General features: G+C 37.6%; 1 protein-coding gene across 11 annotated transcripts in view; it reads left to right on the top strand.

The window, feature by feature from the left end:
• The window catches only part of PEX5L (peroxisomal biogenesis factor 5 like), a 104,736-nt gene that overhangs the window by 66,700 nt on the left and 23,707 nt on the right, over positions 1 to 14,329 (top strand). For 5 of the 11 annotated variants that reach the window (XM_085069091.1, XM_085069095.1, XM_085069096.1 and 2 more), the window contains 4 exons: positions 237 to 275; positions 10,525 to 10,636; positions 12,474 to 12,674; positions 13,749 to 13,875. In XM_085069091.1, the coding sequence (XP_084925217.1) occupies positions 237 to 275; positions 10,525 to 10,636; positions 12,474 to 12,674; positions 13,749 to 13,875 (479 nt within the window). The remainder of the gene's footprint in view (positions 1 to 236; positions 276 to 10,524; positions 10,637 to 12,473; positions 12,675 to 13,748; positions 13,876 to 14,329) is intronic. The other 6 variants (XM_085069093.1, XM_085069101.1, XM_085069098.1 and 3 more) reach the window with 3 other exon arrangements.

Genomic DNA, 14,329 nt, shown 5'->3' with positions numbered 1-14,329 from the left:
TAAACCTTCACTGCACCCCCCAAAAAAAATTGACATTCCAAACTTCCATTGGCTTCAACAGGGCCAGGAGTTCAGCCTGGGTTCATTAAATGTTTAACACACCATTTGTAGTGGCTGTCTGTCAGTCTCCTCAGCAATAGTCTATGATAAATTTATGAGTAAAATGCTTGTGTCTGTTAGTCAGTGTAATTTCTTCCACTAAACACAAATACCTACTTCCCTGCTATGCACCAAAGGGGTGCAGAAGCCAAAAGGAAGCAGAATCAAGTGAAAAAGTGAGTATTTTCCATAGCCATCTCTGCATCATGTATGTGTGATGTGCAGCTGTACGACCACGTTGCATTCATCATTTGTGGCTGAAGTGTTGGTCTGAGATGCTGTCACTGCAGTGTGTCCTGTAATCCCCTCATCCCCACCATCCATGCAGGAAAACGCTCTGCTGTGTCCTCCATCCCCATCCCAGTGTCTGTCTGTCTGTCTGTGCTCTTTACATGATGAAACAGATGGATGTGGTTGCTGCTCACGGGGTGGAACCAGTTCCAAATTGACTGCAAACTCCCCAAGCCAGATGGGTGAGGAGAATAAAGCCTGGTCTTTCCAAAGTTCTCACCATCACCAAACCCAGTGTGGGCAGATCCACATCTCAGGAAGGGATTAAGTGTATTGAGTATCTCTGCTGCTTCAATCTTACAGCTACCTAAGCAAAAAACCTGCAAGTGAAAGGCAAGGATCAAGCCCAGATGGAGGAGCATTGGCTTTTCTCAGAGAAAATAAAGGGAAATCTCCCATTTCCAAAATCCTTGATGAATGGAGGATTAATTATGTCTGACTGTGGATGCAGACTCCACAGGAAGCGTAATTGGAATCTGATACACTAAGAAGAGTCTCTAAATCCCCTTTTTGATAGTGATAATGTACATAGGCCCCTGGATTTCAGATATGTCTCCTTGCTCCCTTCCTCTGGAAAACATTAAATACATCTTCAGCATAGAACAAGACAGAAAAATAGTCACATTTTATTGTAATGCTCCTAGCAAAGCCCAGCTTGTAAGATACAATACTTATTTTTTGACATAAATACTGTGAATTAAATTTAAATGCAGTTTCCAATTCCCAAATTATTTTACATCATCAAATACAGTTTTATGTCATCAGATCTGGAGGCAAATCTTCAAATAACATGAACCAAAAAAGTCCTGCAGACTCCTGTGGGGCTGTGGCAATATATGGCAACTGGGAACCTCAATCACCATTCCAGCAGTAATGAGTGTGCTACAGTGAGCAGAGGGGTATTTCTGGTAATTGAATAGACCTTTCAGTATCTATTTTTTGTAATCCTGTCTTCCTGTCTCAATTACCTTCCATAAAAGTCACTTTCTTCACACTTACTGGTGTGAAAAAGGATTCAGTAGTTGCCAAATTTAATACTTTAAGCATCAAGAGAGTGATCTTTCAGTTCTAATAGGATTTTGTAGAACATAACTCCATCCATGTTGCTGTCTGCCTTTATCTTTTTAAAGATAATTCATAAGAGACTGGGACAAATGAAAAAAAGGTATTTTTTTCATATGAGTAGAACCTAGAAAATGGGTAAGAAGGCTTGAAGGTTCAAGGATTAACTGGCTATTAAGCTATGAACCAATATACTTCCACCTGAAGCAAAGAAATAAATGAGAAAAATCATGCATAAGTTTAGTTTTAATTGCAAAATAAAATTTTGTTTAACCTCTTCACAGCTTCTTTGCATTTATCAGGAGAAAAAAAACCCTTTCTTCAGAATTACTTCCTAATGAGAAATTTAAACCTAAATATGCCCTGAAGTCAAAGTTTAATTGTGTAGTCAGCTATGAAATTCCCAATATACTACAGGTCAGAGAACTTGAAAGGATCTGATTCAATCACATACTTCGTCCCAGACTTATGCTTTAAAATATGATTAACTGCTTTATTGAGCAGTAATAAAGCTCATGCTTAAATGCTTTGCCAGCAAAAAGAAAAGAAATCTCAGTGTCACAAGAGTTATTTGTCCCAGATCCATCACACCTAATTTAGATTCCTTATTAGAGTGCACAGGTTGGAAAGCTACTCATGGTAGGATCCCTATAAAGATGACAGGAAGAAAGAAAGACCTGCAGGAGGAGATTCACATCCATGACAGTGCTGTGGCAAATACTCTCTGGAATTATATGGAACAGAAATGGGAGACCATGAAAACTTCACCAGTAGGAAAAAGAAATGTAAAATATGTCTTGAAAGGGATTCCCCACTTCTGCTGGTAACTGGAAAATTCTGCCTACTTAGAATTTACAGGATCCACACAGACATTGCCCAGAGCAGAGTTTTGATCTCAAGCACCTAAAATTTAAAAAGTTAACCTACAGAATACTTAGGGTTTAGAATTCGAATTGGAAAGAATAAACTTAAAAAGCTGAAATTACATTATAAGAAACACAATGAAATTCATCCTCCCCTGTGAAAACTCCAGGCTACAGCACATGTCAGAAGAAGAGATATGTTTCATGACTACACCCCTATTAACTCCATCAGATGCTTAAGGCTTTTTTATGGTCTATAGGATATTAGTTAGTATTCAGAGTAGGAACTATTCTTTTTTTTAAGAGAACTTCATTTGCATGCCAGTACTTAGTTGATCTAAGCACATTTATATTTGCTTAAGGGCTTATGAATAAAATACTCAAACATTTCCACTGCCTAAATTCCACTGTTTTGGTGTTTTGGCTTTCATTTGCTTTTATATATGTTTGTAAATGTGTATATATGTGCGTATTTATTTACTTATTTTGGTGGTGGTGGTATGTTTCTGCTTAGGTTTAGTTTTCTTTTTTGCTTGCATTGTCAGGCTTTTTTAAAATTTTTTTTGTTTGGGGGCTTTTCTGTGGGTTTTGGTGGGTTGTTTGGGTTTTTGTTTTTGGTTTTTTTTAATCTCTAACAGGAGATTTTTAAATGCTTCCATTCAATTTTATAAAGGAAACAGATTAAAGATAGCTAATATTCAGCTCCCAATGTTGTTAGTAGATGTTCTGATGTGTGTATCAAGGGCTCACCACATGAGTTTGATTGCATAATCACATTTTTCCATATAAAGTTAAGAGTCCCATTTGAATCAATCATGTTCATTCTAAGCTTCTTAGCATTAGGCTTGCACTGACTTCCAGCCCACTCCATGAATGTTTCCTCAATAACATTATAACAGAAGGGTGGGATGGAATTAGCTTCCCTTCTCTTCTACACCAACCTAAACCAGAATTCACTCCATTCTAACTAAATAAAATGCATTCATGTAGAAAGGGTAAAAATCATACCAGTTTTAATTATTGTCGTGATCAAAGTCTGGAGTACAAGAATTCACTGTACATTCCAATCTTCCCTCTGAGAACAGTGGCAACTTCCTCACTGATTTTAGGAGAACTAGATCTGAAATCCTACTTTTTGATTCTTTTTAAAGGATTCATGATAAATTCATTAGGATTATTTTCCATACATCTCAAATCTGATTTATTATGAAAGCTTTGAGTAGTTTATCAGGGGACACTTCCTAAGTCCTACTAATAACTCTTTTTCATCTATGATTAGTTCAGGGTAAATAAAAGAAGAGCAAAAAAAATAAATACGTAAATGAATAAATGCATGCTTTGCAGCACAAATATTAATTGGTTCTTTACCTCTAAGTTAAATATTGCTCAACACTTATTGCTTTTAGGGCAGTATGCATAATTTCAGCAGAAATATTCTCATGAGTACAATAAAAGTGTCTTGACAATATGCTTAAAAGTCATAAATTGGCTGCTTTCCTAAAGTTATGTAGATTTCTCTGTCACATAAATTAAATACATTTTTCCACAAAATAACAATTTTAATTTTACATTACCATGGGAATTTATGGTGTCATTTTTTTAATAAAGTAAAAAAAATTAACCATACCGTTTCATACATTGTAAAATGCCTTACTATTCCTTAATGACAGAAAGATTGGGCAAATATTTTTGTGAATAATGGAATACACAAGTTTAGCCCTGGTTTTTACAGTAATTAATAGGGGCTACTTTTCAGAAACTTCTTGGCTCTTCATTCATGGTCTAAGTATGAATATACTGTCCTGTTAAAGAGTTTTGTGGCCTAACTCTAGATATGCTGCAGAACTTTGTTTGAGAAGAAAAGTCCACAGAGAGGACAAGAAAATCCATGTGATTTTCAAGCAATTACAGCCCATATGCAAAGATACAGCAAGGATGTCCCATGGCAATGACAAAAAGTTGTCTTTGATCACTGTTGTCAGTCTTCAGCCTAGATAAGGATATGGGGCAGGGGAGAGGCTAAAACAGAAATCACCAGGTAACACCACAAAGAAAACTCATGGCCAAATGATAAATAAAACCTTCTAACACCCAGGAAGGGGAGGCACTCTGTTTTAACAGCTTCCTTTCACTTAAAAAGTGCATAGACCATGCAGTCATGAATGCAACAGGCAGATTTTAAAATAAATCACATTTCTGTACGGGTAAAGACCAAACTGTCTGTCACAGTTAAAATATGACAAGAGCAACTTTCCTCCTCTTCCCTCATGGCTCTGATCCAGCAGGACAGTTAAGCACATGCTTAACCTTGAGGTTTGCAGAGCAGGTTTAAGTGCTTGGCTGGAGCCAGGCCAAAGTGCAGGAGCCAGACACAGCTCCATAGTAAACCTCCTTTAGCCAGACCAGGTTGAAGAGAGGAAAGGAGACATGGAGCTGGGAGATGTTTAATTTCACCTTGCAACAATACACCATCACCTAAGCAAAGGTTTTAAACACCTAAAAAAAGGTTTTAATCTGAATTCACCCACCTGGCAGGTGAATTCAGATATCCAGTGCAGTGTCTGCAGCAATCCTCCCACAGCTGCTCTGACTTCACACAAACCCTGACAGCCTTAAGCCCTGGGGGTGATATGGTTTGTGTGATTTCAGGTAAGAAATTGTCACCTCTGATTCCCAGCCCACTCCACACTCTTCTACTGCCTTGGTTAGAGGCATAACCTACAGAGCATTGGTTATCAGTGGTGGGCAAGGCTGGTCTGCAGAGAGGCAGCAACACCAAAGTGCTCTTTGCAGGAGGGTGAAATGGACTCATCTCAGTTTCAGAGCTTCCCACAAATCCCATGAGGCAGGAGTCAGTTGTACCATGTGCCTGGGAATTGATTCTCTCTTCTGGTGAAAACCAAATACTTGGCTCTCATGCCAACTTCACTGGACATGCATTCACAGTAGAGAGAGAAAAAATTGTCACCCTGGCATGAGGATGATGCAAAAAGCCAAGCAGAGATCACACTTACTATAAAAGAGTAAGTAAAGTGTGTGGAGCAGTGATTTTGATTGTGAAATCTTTATAAACATATTAGCAAAGTGAGTGAAGAAAAACAAAACACATCCAATTTAACTCTTATCAAAAGACTAGTGATTTTGCCAGGAGTTCCCTCTCCAAATATCCCTCTGCAACAGAAAAGGTCTTCCAGTCCTTATCCTGGCAAGATAATGAGCCACAGACACAATCATCAGGCCAATACTTGCAGTGATTCTCTAAAAAACAATAACCTCCATTTCTAGCTGTGGTTCCCATTTATCAGTTTTTAGAAAGAGGCAGGGAGTAGAAATCAATTGACTCATTTCCTCTTATTTCAGTGAATGCCACCAAAGATCATGAGGTGCCAGATGTATGCAGGGAACCTATCTGTTAAGAAACCATTGCTAGGTATCATACAAGTACTTAGTGATTTAAATTAGTTGGTGTCTCTGGCTAAGCATAACACCTAAAAGCTGCTGGAATCAATCTTTTTTAGCTGTTTGTCCAGTCTTACCCAAAGAGCAGACAAGTTTCTCAGAGCAAAGTTCAAAAATACAAATTTTCCGGTAGAAAATCTGAGTTAAATATTTCCTCCCTTCTCCCATGCTCGTTATCACATGTTCATTAGCACAATCTGAGCCTCGTGGAGCAGCTCATGTCACTGACACAGCCCAGCCACACTGTCACCACACTGGGTGAGCAGCACAGGACAAAGTCTCAGTGCACAGGAGCAGCTTTGCTGCTGAGCTGTGCAGGGGATTGCCCAGTAGTTGTTTGGGGCTTCCTAAATTAGTGCCATGAGTAATTCAGTCAGGCTCAGGTGACAAAATGGATCCAATCCAAAATCCAATCCAAAATCCAATCCAAAATCCAATCCAACTCATTTCGCTAGCAAATTACATCTAAATTTTAGATGCCTCTTGAGCCAGTCCTTCTAAAATAAATCCCATATCTAGCCAGGGGGAAGCCTAGGTGCCTTTGAGAGCCTCCTGAGGGACAACCTAAATTGGGCAGGCATGATCTCCCTCTGGAGTTGCTTTTCTAGGCATTTATCTCTCCCTATTGAACATGGAGGGAATTTGGGCACTTAATTTGAGAGAACTAGTTCACTCTGTGCTCAAAACATAGGTGCTAATTAGCTGCCCATGCCTGACTGGAAACCCCCCCCAATTTGGAGTCTAAATAATTTATCTTAAAGACTAGCATCATGTTTATGCCCTAGTAAAATTTTAAAAAAGGAACAAACCAGCATGATTTGTGCACTGCAAACAGATAAAGATCAGGAATGCAGTTAGAGAGTATATAAAATAGGATAAGGTAAGGACTGTACCTTATGGTTGCTGCTAAATGATCCTTCCATTGAGAATTTTCAAGCAGTGGGGCTGATAGCAGATATTTTGACTCTCCCAGTGTCTCTCCCAAATCACCCAGAAGCCCCACTTACATGCTTATTGGAATGAAACATTCCATTAGCAGTACTGGGCTAAGAAAGGCACCTTTTTCTGTTGTGCTGTTCCCAGAAGACTCATTTGAATTTAGGAGTATCTTACACTATGGCTGAGTGTCTCCAGATGTGTTGGTAGTAGGGAATATCATCCTCCACAGATTTCACATATAACTCAATTAAAGGAGTTTGTGGGCTTCTTCTTTAATTAAAATGAATTTTATGAAGAAAATTTAAGTTCCTAGAGACTTAATGGGAATTTATGGCACCCACTGGCTAAATTGGTACTCAGAAACCCCCATTTTCCCAGGCTGAGTCTGTAGCTCTTGGTGTGTACAGATATTGGGCACATAAATGCAGGGTGGGATCAGCTGCCTGGTCTGCAGTGCTGCTTCTGCAACACCCAGAGATTCTGGGTGACTTTCCTAATTTCAATTTTTTTCCTTCATCTGCAACATAGGGATGATAGTCCTCAGCTCTGAGGTGGTGCCAGGCTTGGTTCATGAATGTTTTAAAGCATTCTGTGATTTTCAACCTGAAAGGTGCTTGAGAACCATAAATTATTGGTTTAATATAGATCATAGTTTTCATCTCATAAATCTTTTGTGCAATACTACAAATTCATGCCTGATATAACTGTAATAAGTTGAGCAGAATTCAGCTAGGGATAAATTTGGTGCAGTCTATGAGGCAGCAAAATGAAATTCCAAATGTGAGACCAAGGGCTTAACAAGTGGCATTGCTTACACAATAATGTCAGAAACCTACCCCACTGCCCACTTCCCTACAGAAACAATATCAGCTCCTGGCAATCTAACTTGTTAAGTTTTAATTCATCATTAAATACGTTTCACTCCAAATAGTATTTTTCAAATATGTTCTGTTGCTATACATAAGTGGTTTGTGTTTATTGAGAATTAGTAGAACAATCATGTTTTTGCTGTTTTGACCCAAACATTTGAGTTGAAAGCAGATTATTTTTCAGTGGAACAAACCTTTCAATAAGACATTCCCACAGCTTCTAGTCCTTAGCCATGACAGCACAGGACACAGGGCTAGGAGGGATTCTCTGGGTCACAGTCATATCATAAACAGCAATGTAGAAGGCTTGGCAAAAGCCATTTTAAATAGGTGGGCATTTTGTCCCCCCACAGTAAGAAAAAAATACTGTTCATACAGTGCACTGCTGTGATAGTTCAGTTTTTTAACTCCCAGACAAGATCTACTTGTGCCCAGTGTAGAATTGTGTTATTGGGCCAACATTTCTCTATAGCTGAAATAACTTTCTTCCTGCAGTGTCATCTGACCAATCTCCCTTTATGTGCACATGAAGAATAACTACATTCCTACTCAATCTTCATTCTGTTAGCCTAAGCAAATCAAACTCTTTCAGTCTTGATGTAAAATGCAATAAATCTAATAAACATTATAAAGAAAATACTGAGACTATGATAACCATCTTTGAAAAGGGGAAAAAAATTATCAGACCTCATACTTCAGTTAGACCTTGGAAGAATTCAAATCTTTATTGATTCTTGTCTCTTTCCCCTCCACGACTCTGATTCTTAGCATTATTTCTGCTCTTCCCAGAGTTTATCCTCTGACCTCTGCAGCAGGTTTGGGCAATAAATTGCCTTTCCTGTTGGTCTACAGATTTTCTATTCTTCAGTGTCTGCAACGAGTGATCTTGGGTGCTTTGGTTCTTACTATCTTTCTTCATTTCATCCTTCCCCCATTCTTTCCTGTTAAAGAAAATTTCCATGGAATGCAGTGGGAAACCTGATAGGCATCCTAATCTTATGTGATAATGTACCCTATTGATACTCTTATGGATACAGAGACAGAGTATTTCCTATAAAATTTTTATATTTATAGTGATTCCTACAAAACCTCTTCTCTCTTCCCTCCTGCCCCTCTCCAAATGGTCCAGGGCTTTCCTTTATGCTGTGTAAATGCAAAAAGAAAAATATTTACAAGCAATTTTTGCTGTAATAATTAAAATACTAAAAGTAGCTTGGATAAGACTTGACTAGGCATCCACATTCATGTTTTTCAAAAATAGCAATGAGTAAGGACTGTCACCAAATCACAAAAAGAAAAATTAGGTTTGTTTAAGCCTTAACCATCAGAGTTAGGTAAATTTGTAGATCTGGGGATAACGGAAATCAAAGGTGTGCAGTTGATATAAATTCAATTTCCACTGAAGTGTTGAGATTTACCAAATTAAGCAAGTGCCCTCTGGGCATTAAATGAGACAGCAACCTGGAGAGTCACTCCAGAGTTAAAGCCCCATGATGAAGCCCTGGTGAGCTGCATCTGCAGTCTGGGTTTAGCACATGCACATCTGGGCTTTGGGACAGCAGCACTGCCAGATCTCTAAATTCAGAGCCCACACTGCACTTTGTGCTGCACTCTGGGCAGCCAAGCACTCCTCTGCCTTCCCTGGTGCTCATGGAAATTGGGGTTTCAGTGCAAAACTCTGAGCTCCTGGGCAAATGCATTTGTACACACACACAGCAATTCAGTGTTAGATATCAGCTTAAATCTTTGATCCATCAGAATGGTGGCTTTTTATTTCAATAGCTCCAGTATTTTGCTGCAACTTTGCAGTACAGAAATCAAGTACTGAACAGCAGTGAATCTAATCTGGTTTGCTGGTAATAACTTTAGAGATAATCCTGCTGCTGGAGTAGCTCAGGGCCAGTATTTAACAAATATGAGGATAAGTAAATATCATTTTTGGCCAGTTTTAGTCCATGTTAGCATCCTAAATTTAAAAATTCACACATAGAGAAAATTTTGAAAATACAACAATGGAAAAATAGTTAGTACAGAAATGCAAGAAGAGTGGAGAGGATAAAATAAAGCTGAAAAAGCTCCAGAAAAAAGCAACAGTGGGAAAACATTTTTTCAGATAAAGAAATTAAGATATTAAGATAAAGTAAGTGCAGGGCACACCATCAGACATCCCTCCAGCTTAGCTTAGGTCTTGATCTTCTAATCAGAGATAGATGGCAAAGAGGAGACTTTTATTTCTGAGACTTGTGCTGTTTTGTCTTTTTAATTCCTAATACATGAAATAGTAACACAGAGATTTCTGTCAGGTAGCACAACACCAAAGCATTCATGCAATTAAAAATGGAAAGCTGCTCACAAATAAAAAGTGTTTTGTGAGTCTCCCCACAGCCAGAACTCGTGCAGGAAGTTCATACACTCACCAGGCTCCATCCACCGTCATTCCCATGTTGTTGTATGGCAGAGAAGTGTTTTCTGCCTCAGCAGGTTATTGTTTAATGGGCTAATGCTTATTTGCAAGATGAAATGCTATTGTGGAAGTTCTGTGGGGAAGCATGTTACTCTTGGGGGGAAAAAAAGACCACTTCCAAAAAAATAAAATCCCTGCTTAGCCTCCTGGTGATAGAGAATTCACCATGGATTTGCAGGGAGCTGCATCAGACCCTGTATACTTTAGCCCTATAAGCAATAGTGTGCAATAACCGCTAAGGAAAAATCATCTTGCTGCTTTATTTTTGTGTGATTTGTAAAACCAGAATATAATATTGCCCCAAAAGAGTAACTAAGGCTTTTTTTATTTTAATCCCTGAGCTATTTGTGCATCTTCCAATTGCAATATCTTCCTCTCACAATTAAAAATAAAGCACATGATATTGTGAGAATATGTTTTATTTCTGTAAACTCTGCATCCCAAGAACACTCTGTGACCTGGGGTTCTTTGTTGCTAGCTGGTGAATGAGCAACAGGAGAGCAGACCCCTCCTGAGCCCCTCCATTGATGACTTTCTCTGTGAAACTAAGCCAGAAGCTGTTGCAAGGCCTGTCACATCGAATACTGCAGGTAAACAACATTCTTTACTATCCCTCACTAGAGAGAAATAGTTTTCTTTTTAGCTTAATTATGGCACGTCTTTGTCAAGTGATTTCTCGGTTTGTTTCTGTCTGCACAAAATCACAAGCTGCCATTAAATTATAATTTCCTGACCTGTTAGTAGAAAAACTTTTTTCATTACAATTTAGGGGAAATCTGAAGTGATTCAAATCACATCAATTCTAGCAGATCTTTGGGGCTGAAATTAAGGCAATTTGTTTCAGTCTCACAGGATGTACATAGGAGTTTGGATCGATTCTCTATTTTGGTTTTGCAAAATTTTAACCGATGGGAAAGCCACCTTTGGTCTGGCTGTAATCAAACCCATTCCTTACTCTGGAAAGATTATTTTTTTAATTGTTAGTTTTTTTATTGTTAGAGAAAAAAAGGGGGGAGGTATCAAAACACTTTATCCAGGCTGAGTTCAGACACTTTATTAGTGAAAGGATCTAATATATTTCTTACCTCCTTTGTGTTGCAATGAGATAGTAGAGAAGATAATAAAAACTAAGAGTGAATCCTGAAAACATTTTGACTTCTACTGAATTCTATTTGAAGTATATTATCCTTTGGAAGTAATTTTAGAAATTAGCCCCCAACTATTCAGTATCTGTGCAAAGGTAATGGATGCTGTTGAGCAGATAAACTGAGACAATAAAATCAGAACAGCATTACTACGTTCTCTTGCTATCTCATGGAAGGACTTGGCTTGTTAGAAGCCATTTAATTAAAATTATATACATGCAAATTATTGAATGAATAATTGACAGCTGAGTGATTATCTTCACATCTAATTAATATGTGTCTAAAGTGTCATGCAAGTTCTATTAACCAAAGCTAAATCCTGAATTAAATAACAATTTTAAATAATATTTTTCCCTTTAAGAGTATAGCTGAAGATATTACAGGGATGAATAGAAGTATTTCAGATTGTTTAAGAATGGTGTTTGTTGTAAAATATACCTGCAAATTTTATACCTGCCTTGAATATCTATCAGATTGGGGTGGGGGTGTTAATTTGATTTATTTATTAATAAAAAAATATTCTATGAAGACTGATGAAATTCAGTGATTTCCAAGAACACAGATAAAGCACTGCAAGAGATAATGCAAACTGGTTTGTCAAAAACACCTGCCCTATAACACGATGATAAAGAAGAAGTTTTTCTACCTTTTACATGCTAAAGAATTGAAAATGTTACTCTTTAGGCAACTTTTAAAGGAAGAACTGCAATTGAGCATTCCTTTCATACTGATACAGTCCTTAACAGAAATGGCATTAGACTTTATATTCAGTATTTCTGCCCCAAAGGACAAACAGGAACAACAGCAGAAACCATTACTAAACATATCACCATTCCTTTATGACCCAGCCCCAGGAGCTGAGTGCTCCAGCTGTTCCCAAATGGATTGTCACACAACTTCAGTGCCCTAAGCAGCTGTTACCAGTGCTTGATAAATCATAAGACTAAATCAAATCTTATCTAAAAGCTCAGTTGTACAGGGAACCCTGAAAACAGAGGAAAATCTGTGAAGGTCTCAGCCATAAGACCTCACATGTCTTTAAGATTTTCAGAGGAAAAGCCTTTTTTGCAAATCCACTAAAGTGCATTCAGTTAAGCACTTGAAATCCCCAGACATATTTTAATATACTGCTCATCATATTTAGCCAGGAAATACACACCTACTCTAGTCAAATACAAAACACAAAAAAATGTCAGTAATATTATCCCCCATTTAAAACAAATCTTAAAAAGTGAGCTATTTGAATTAAGACAACATTGAATTTTAACATTTTGTCTCTAAGTATTATCAACAGGTCTGGATCTCTTGGATCTTAGTGAACCTGTCTCACAAACCCAAAACAAAGCAAAGAAATCAGAGAATCCTTCAAGGAGTGAAGGCTTAAAAGCTTCAACCCACAGAAAGAAGACAGAGAATCCTGACCTGATCAGTGTGGATTCTGAGCAGAAAGTCAGAGTTGCAGACAAGTCTTCTCTAGATTTAGGTAAGAGTGTAGCTATTTCATCAGTGCTCCATAGCCTTGCTCAGCACAAGTTTCTCCTGGCTCCTCTCACAAAATAATGAGCAACATCAGAATTTTTGCTGCACCACATTTCAGCAGTGTAAGCTTTGCTCCCCATTGTAAACTCCTTAAAGCACTTTAAATCTTAAACACTGTGAGCACATTTTACATTTTGCCATTGCCATTATTCCTATTAAGTTGTCACCAAGTGCACTAATAAAGTTTTGAAAATTCTTTGGAAAAAGGATTTTAGTCAGGGTGTGTAAAATGGTAGAAAAATCTGTAGGGGTATGATGAGAAATCAGTAAGGGACACAAATGAAAGGCAGGCCACACTGATGACCTTTTCAGAACTGCAGGTATCAGAAATACACATTATATTTGTAAAAACTGTTTTATCTATGCATACCAGAGGAAAAAAATCCATTCTTGACAAGAGATATATATTTATACAGACTGAAAAAAAAAATCCCCAAAACAACTCAATATCCTGCCAAGCCTGATCTATCGACAAGCTTTGGAAAAGGTGAATTTAATTTAGTTCCATCCAAACTAAATTACTTGCAGTGCAACTGAGAAATTTGCAAGGTAAATGTAATTTATACCAAGGCAGCAAATTTTCCATTCATCAGCACAGAAATTCTTTTAGAGACCTTTATCTTCAAACAGGAGCTGAACATCTGATCTTTGCAAAGTGAGTCTGACATATGACTGAATAATATCAGTTGCCTACATAGTCATTTTTATGTTAGTCTCTGAAAGGAGCTTTATTTTTACAATTTGTCTAAATGACATGCAAATGACTTATTTTAAATCGAGTTACACTGACATTCTGACCATGAATGCTAATAGGTTTAGAAAAATGTTGAGAATTTCCAAATATTTTCACAGTATATCAACTAGAAAAATGCACAATATCTCTCAATGTTGAACCTTAATTAAAATATAGTCTTTGGTGTTATTATTTTCTCTACAACATACATTTAATAGAGGAGATAAAATTTTCAGCAGTAGCTTATTTAAAAGATTCACATTTTTCTATTTTTTTATTTTTCAGTTGATATTCAGACACAGATAGAGAAATGGGATGATGTCAGTTTTCATGGAGACAGGAGTAGCAAGGTCCACCCTTCTGCAGATCGAACTTCATCATCATCCAGAGCTCCTTCAAAAGAGATTTTATGGTACAACGTTTTGCTTTCCTTACAAAAATATTTCCAGCCCTGCTTTCTTCATTCACAGAAATGCTTGATTGATAACAGATCATATTATTAAAGCTGTTATGATGACATTAAATGTGTTCAAGCACATATTTTGGACAATGCATAGTAAGCAGGTACACTACAAAATGACATTTTGCCAGCAATTTTTAATGTTGTGGAAAGCACCAGGTGCAATTAATTAAGAAATGGTGTTGAGAACTCTACAGAGACATGCAGTGAAGTCCTTTATTGTGGTGACTGATTTTTAGACACTGACTGAGGCACAGTCTTGTGTCTCTGTCTAACCTCATTTCCCTGTCTATGAAACCAAAGAGTGAGAACACTGAGAAAGGTCCAGGCACTTCTGAGAACTTCAAGTTAAACAATTCAGTTGAAAGAAATAATCGAATTAATCAATGTGTGCTTATGAAGCTGT

The sequence above is a fragment of the Lichenostomus cassidix genome, chromosome 9 (assembly GCF_008360975.1).
Source record: "Lichenostomus cassidix isolate B80296 chromosome 9, HeHo_3.0, whole genome shotgun sequence".
Taxonomy (NCBI): domain Eukaryota; kingdom Metazoa; phylum Chordata; class Aves; order Passeriformes; family Meliphagidae; genus Lichenostomus; species Lichenostomus cassidix.
Note: the sequence above shows the minus strand (reverse complement) of the source record. Positions and strands in the feature narration are given on the sequence as shown.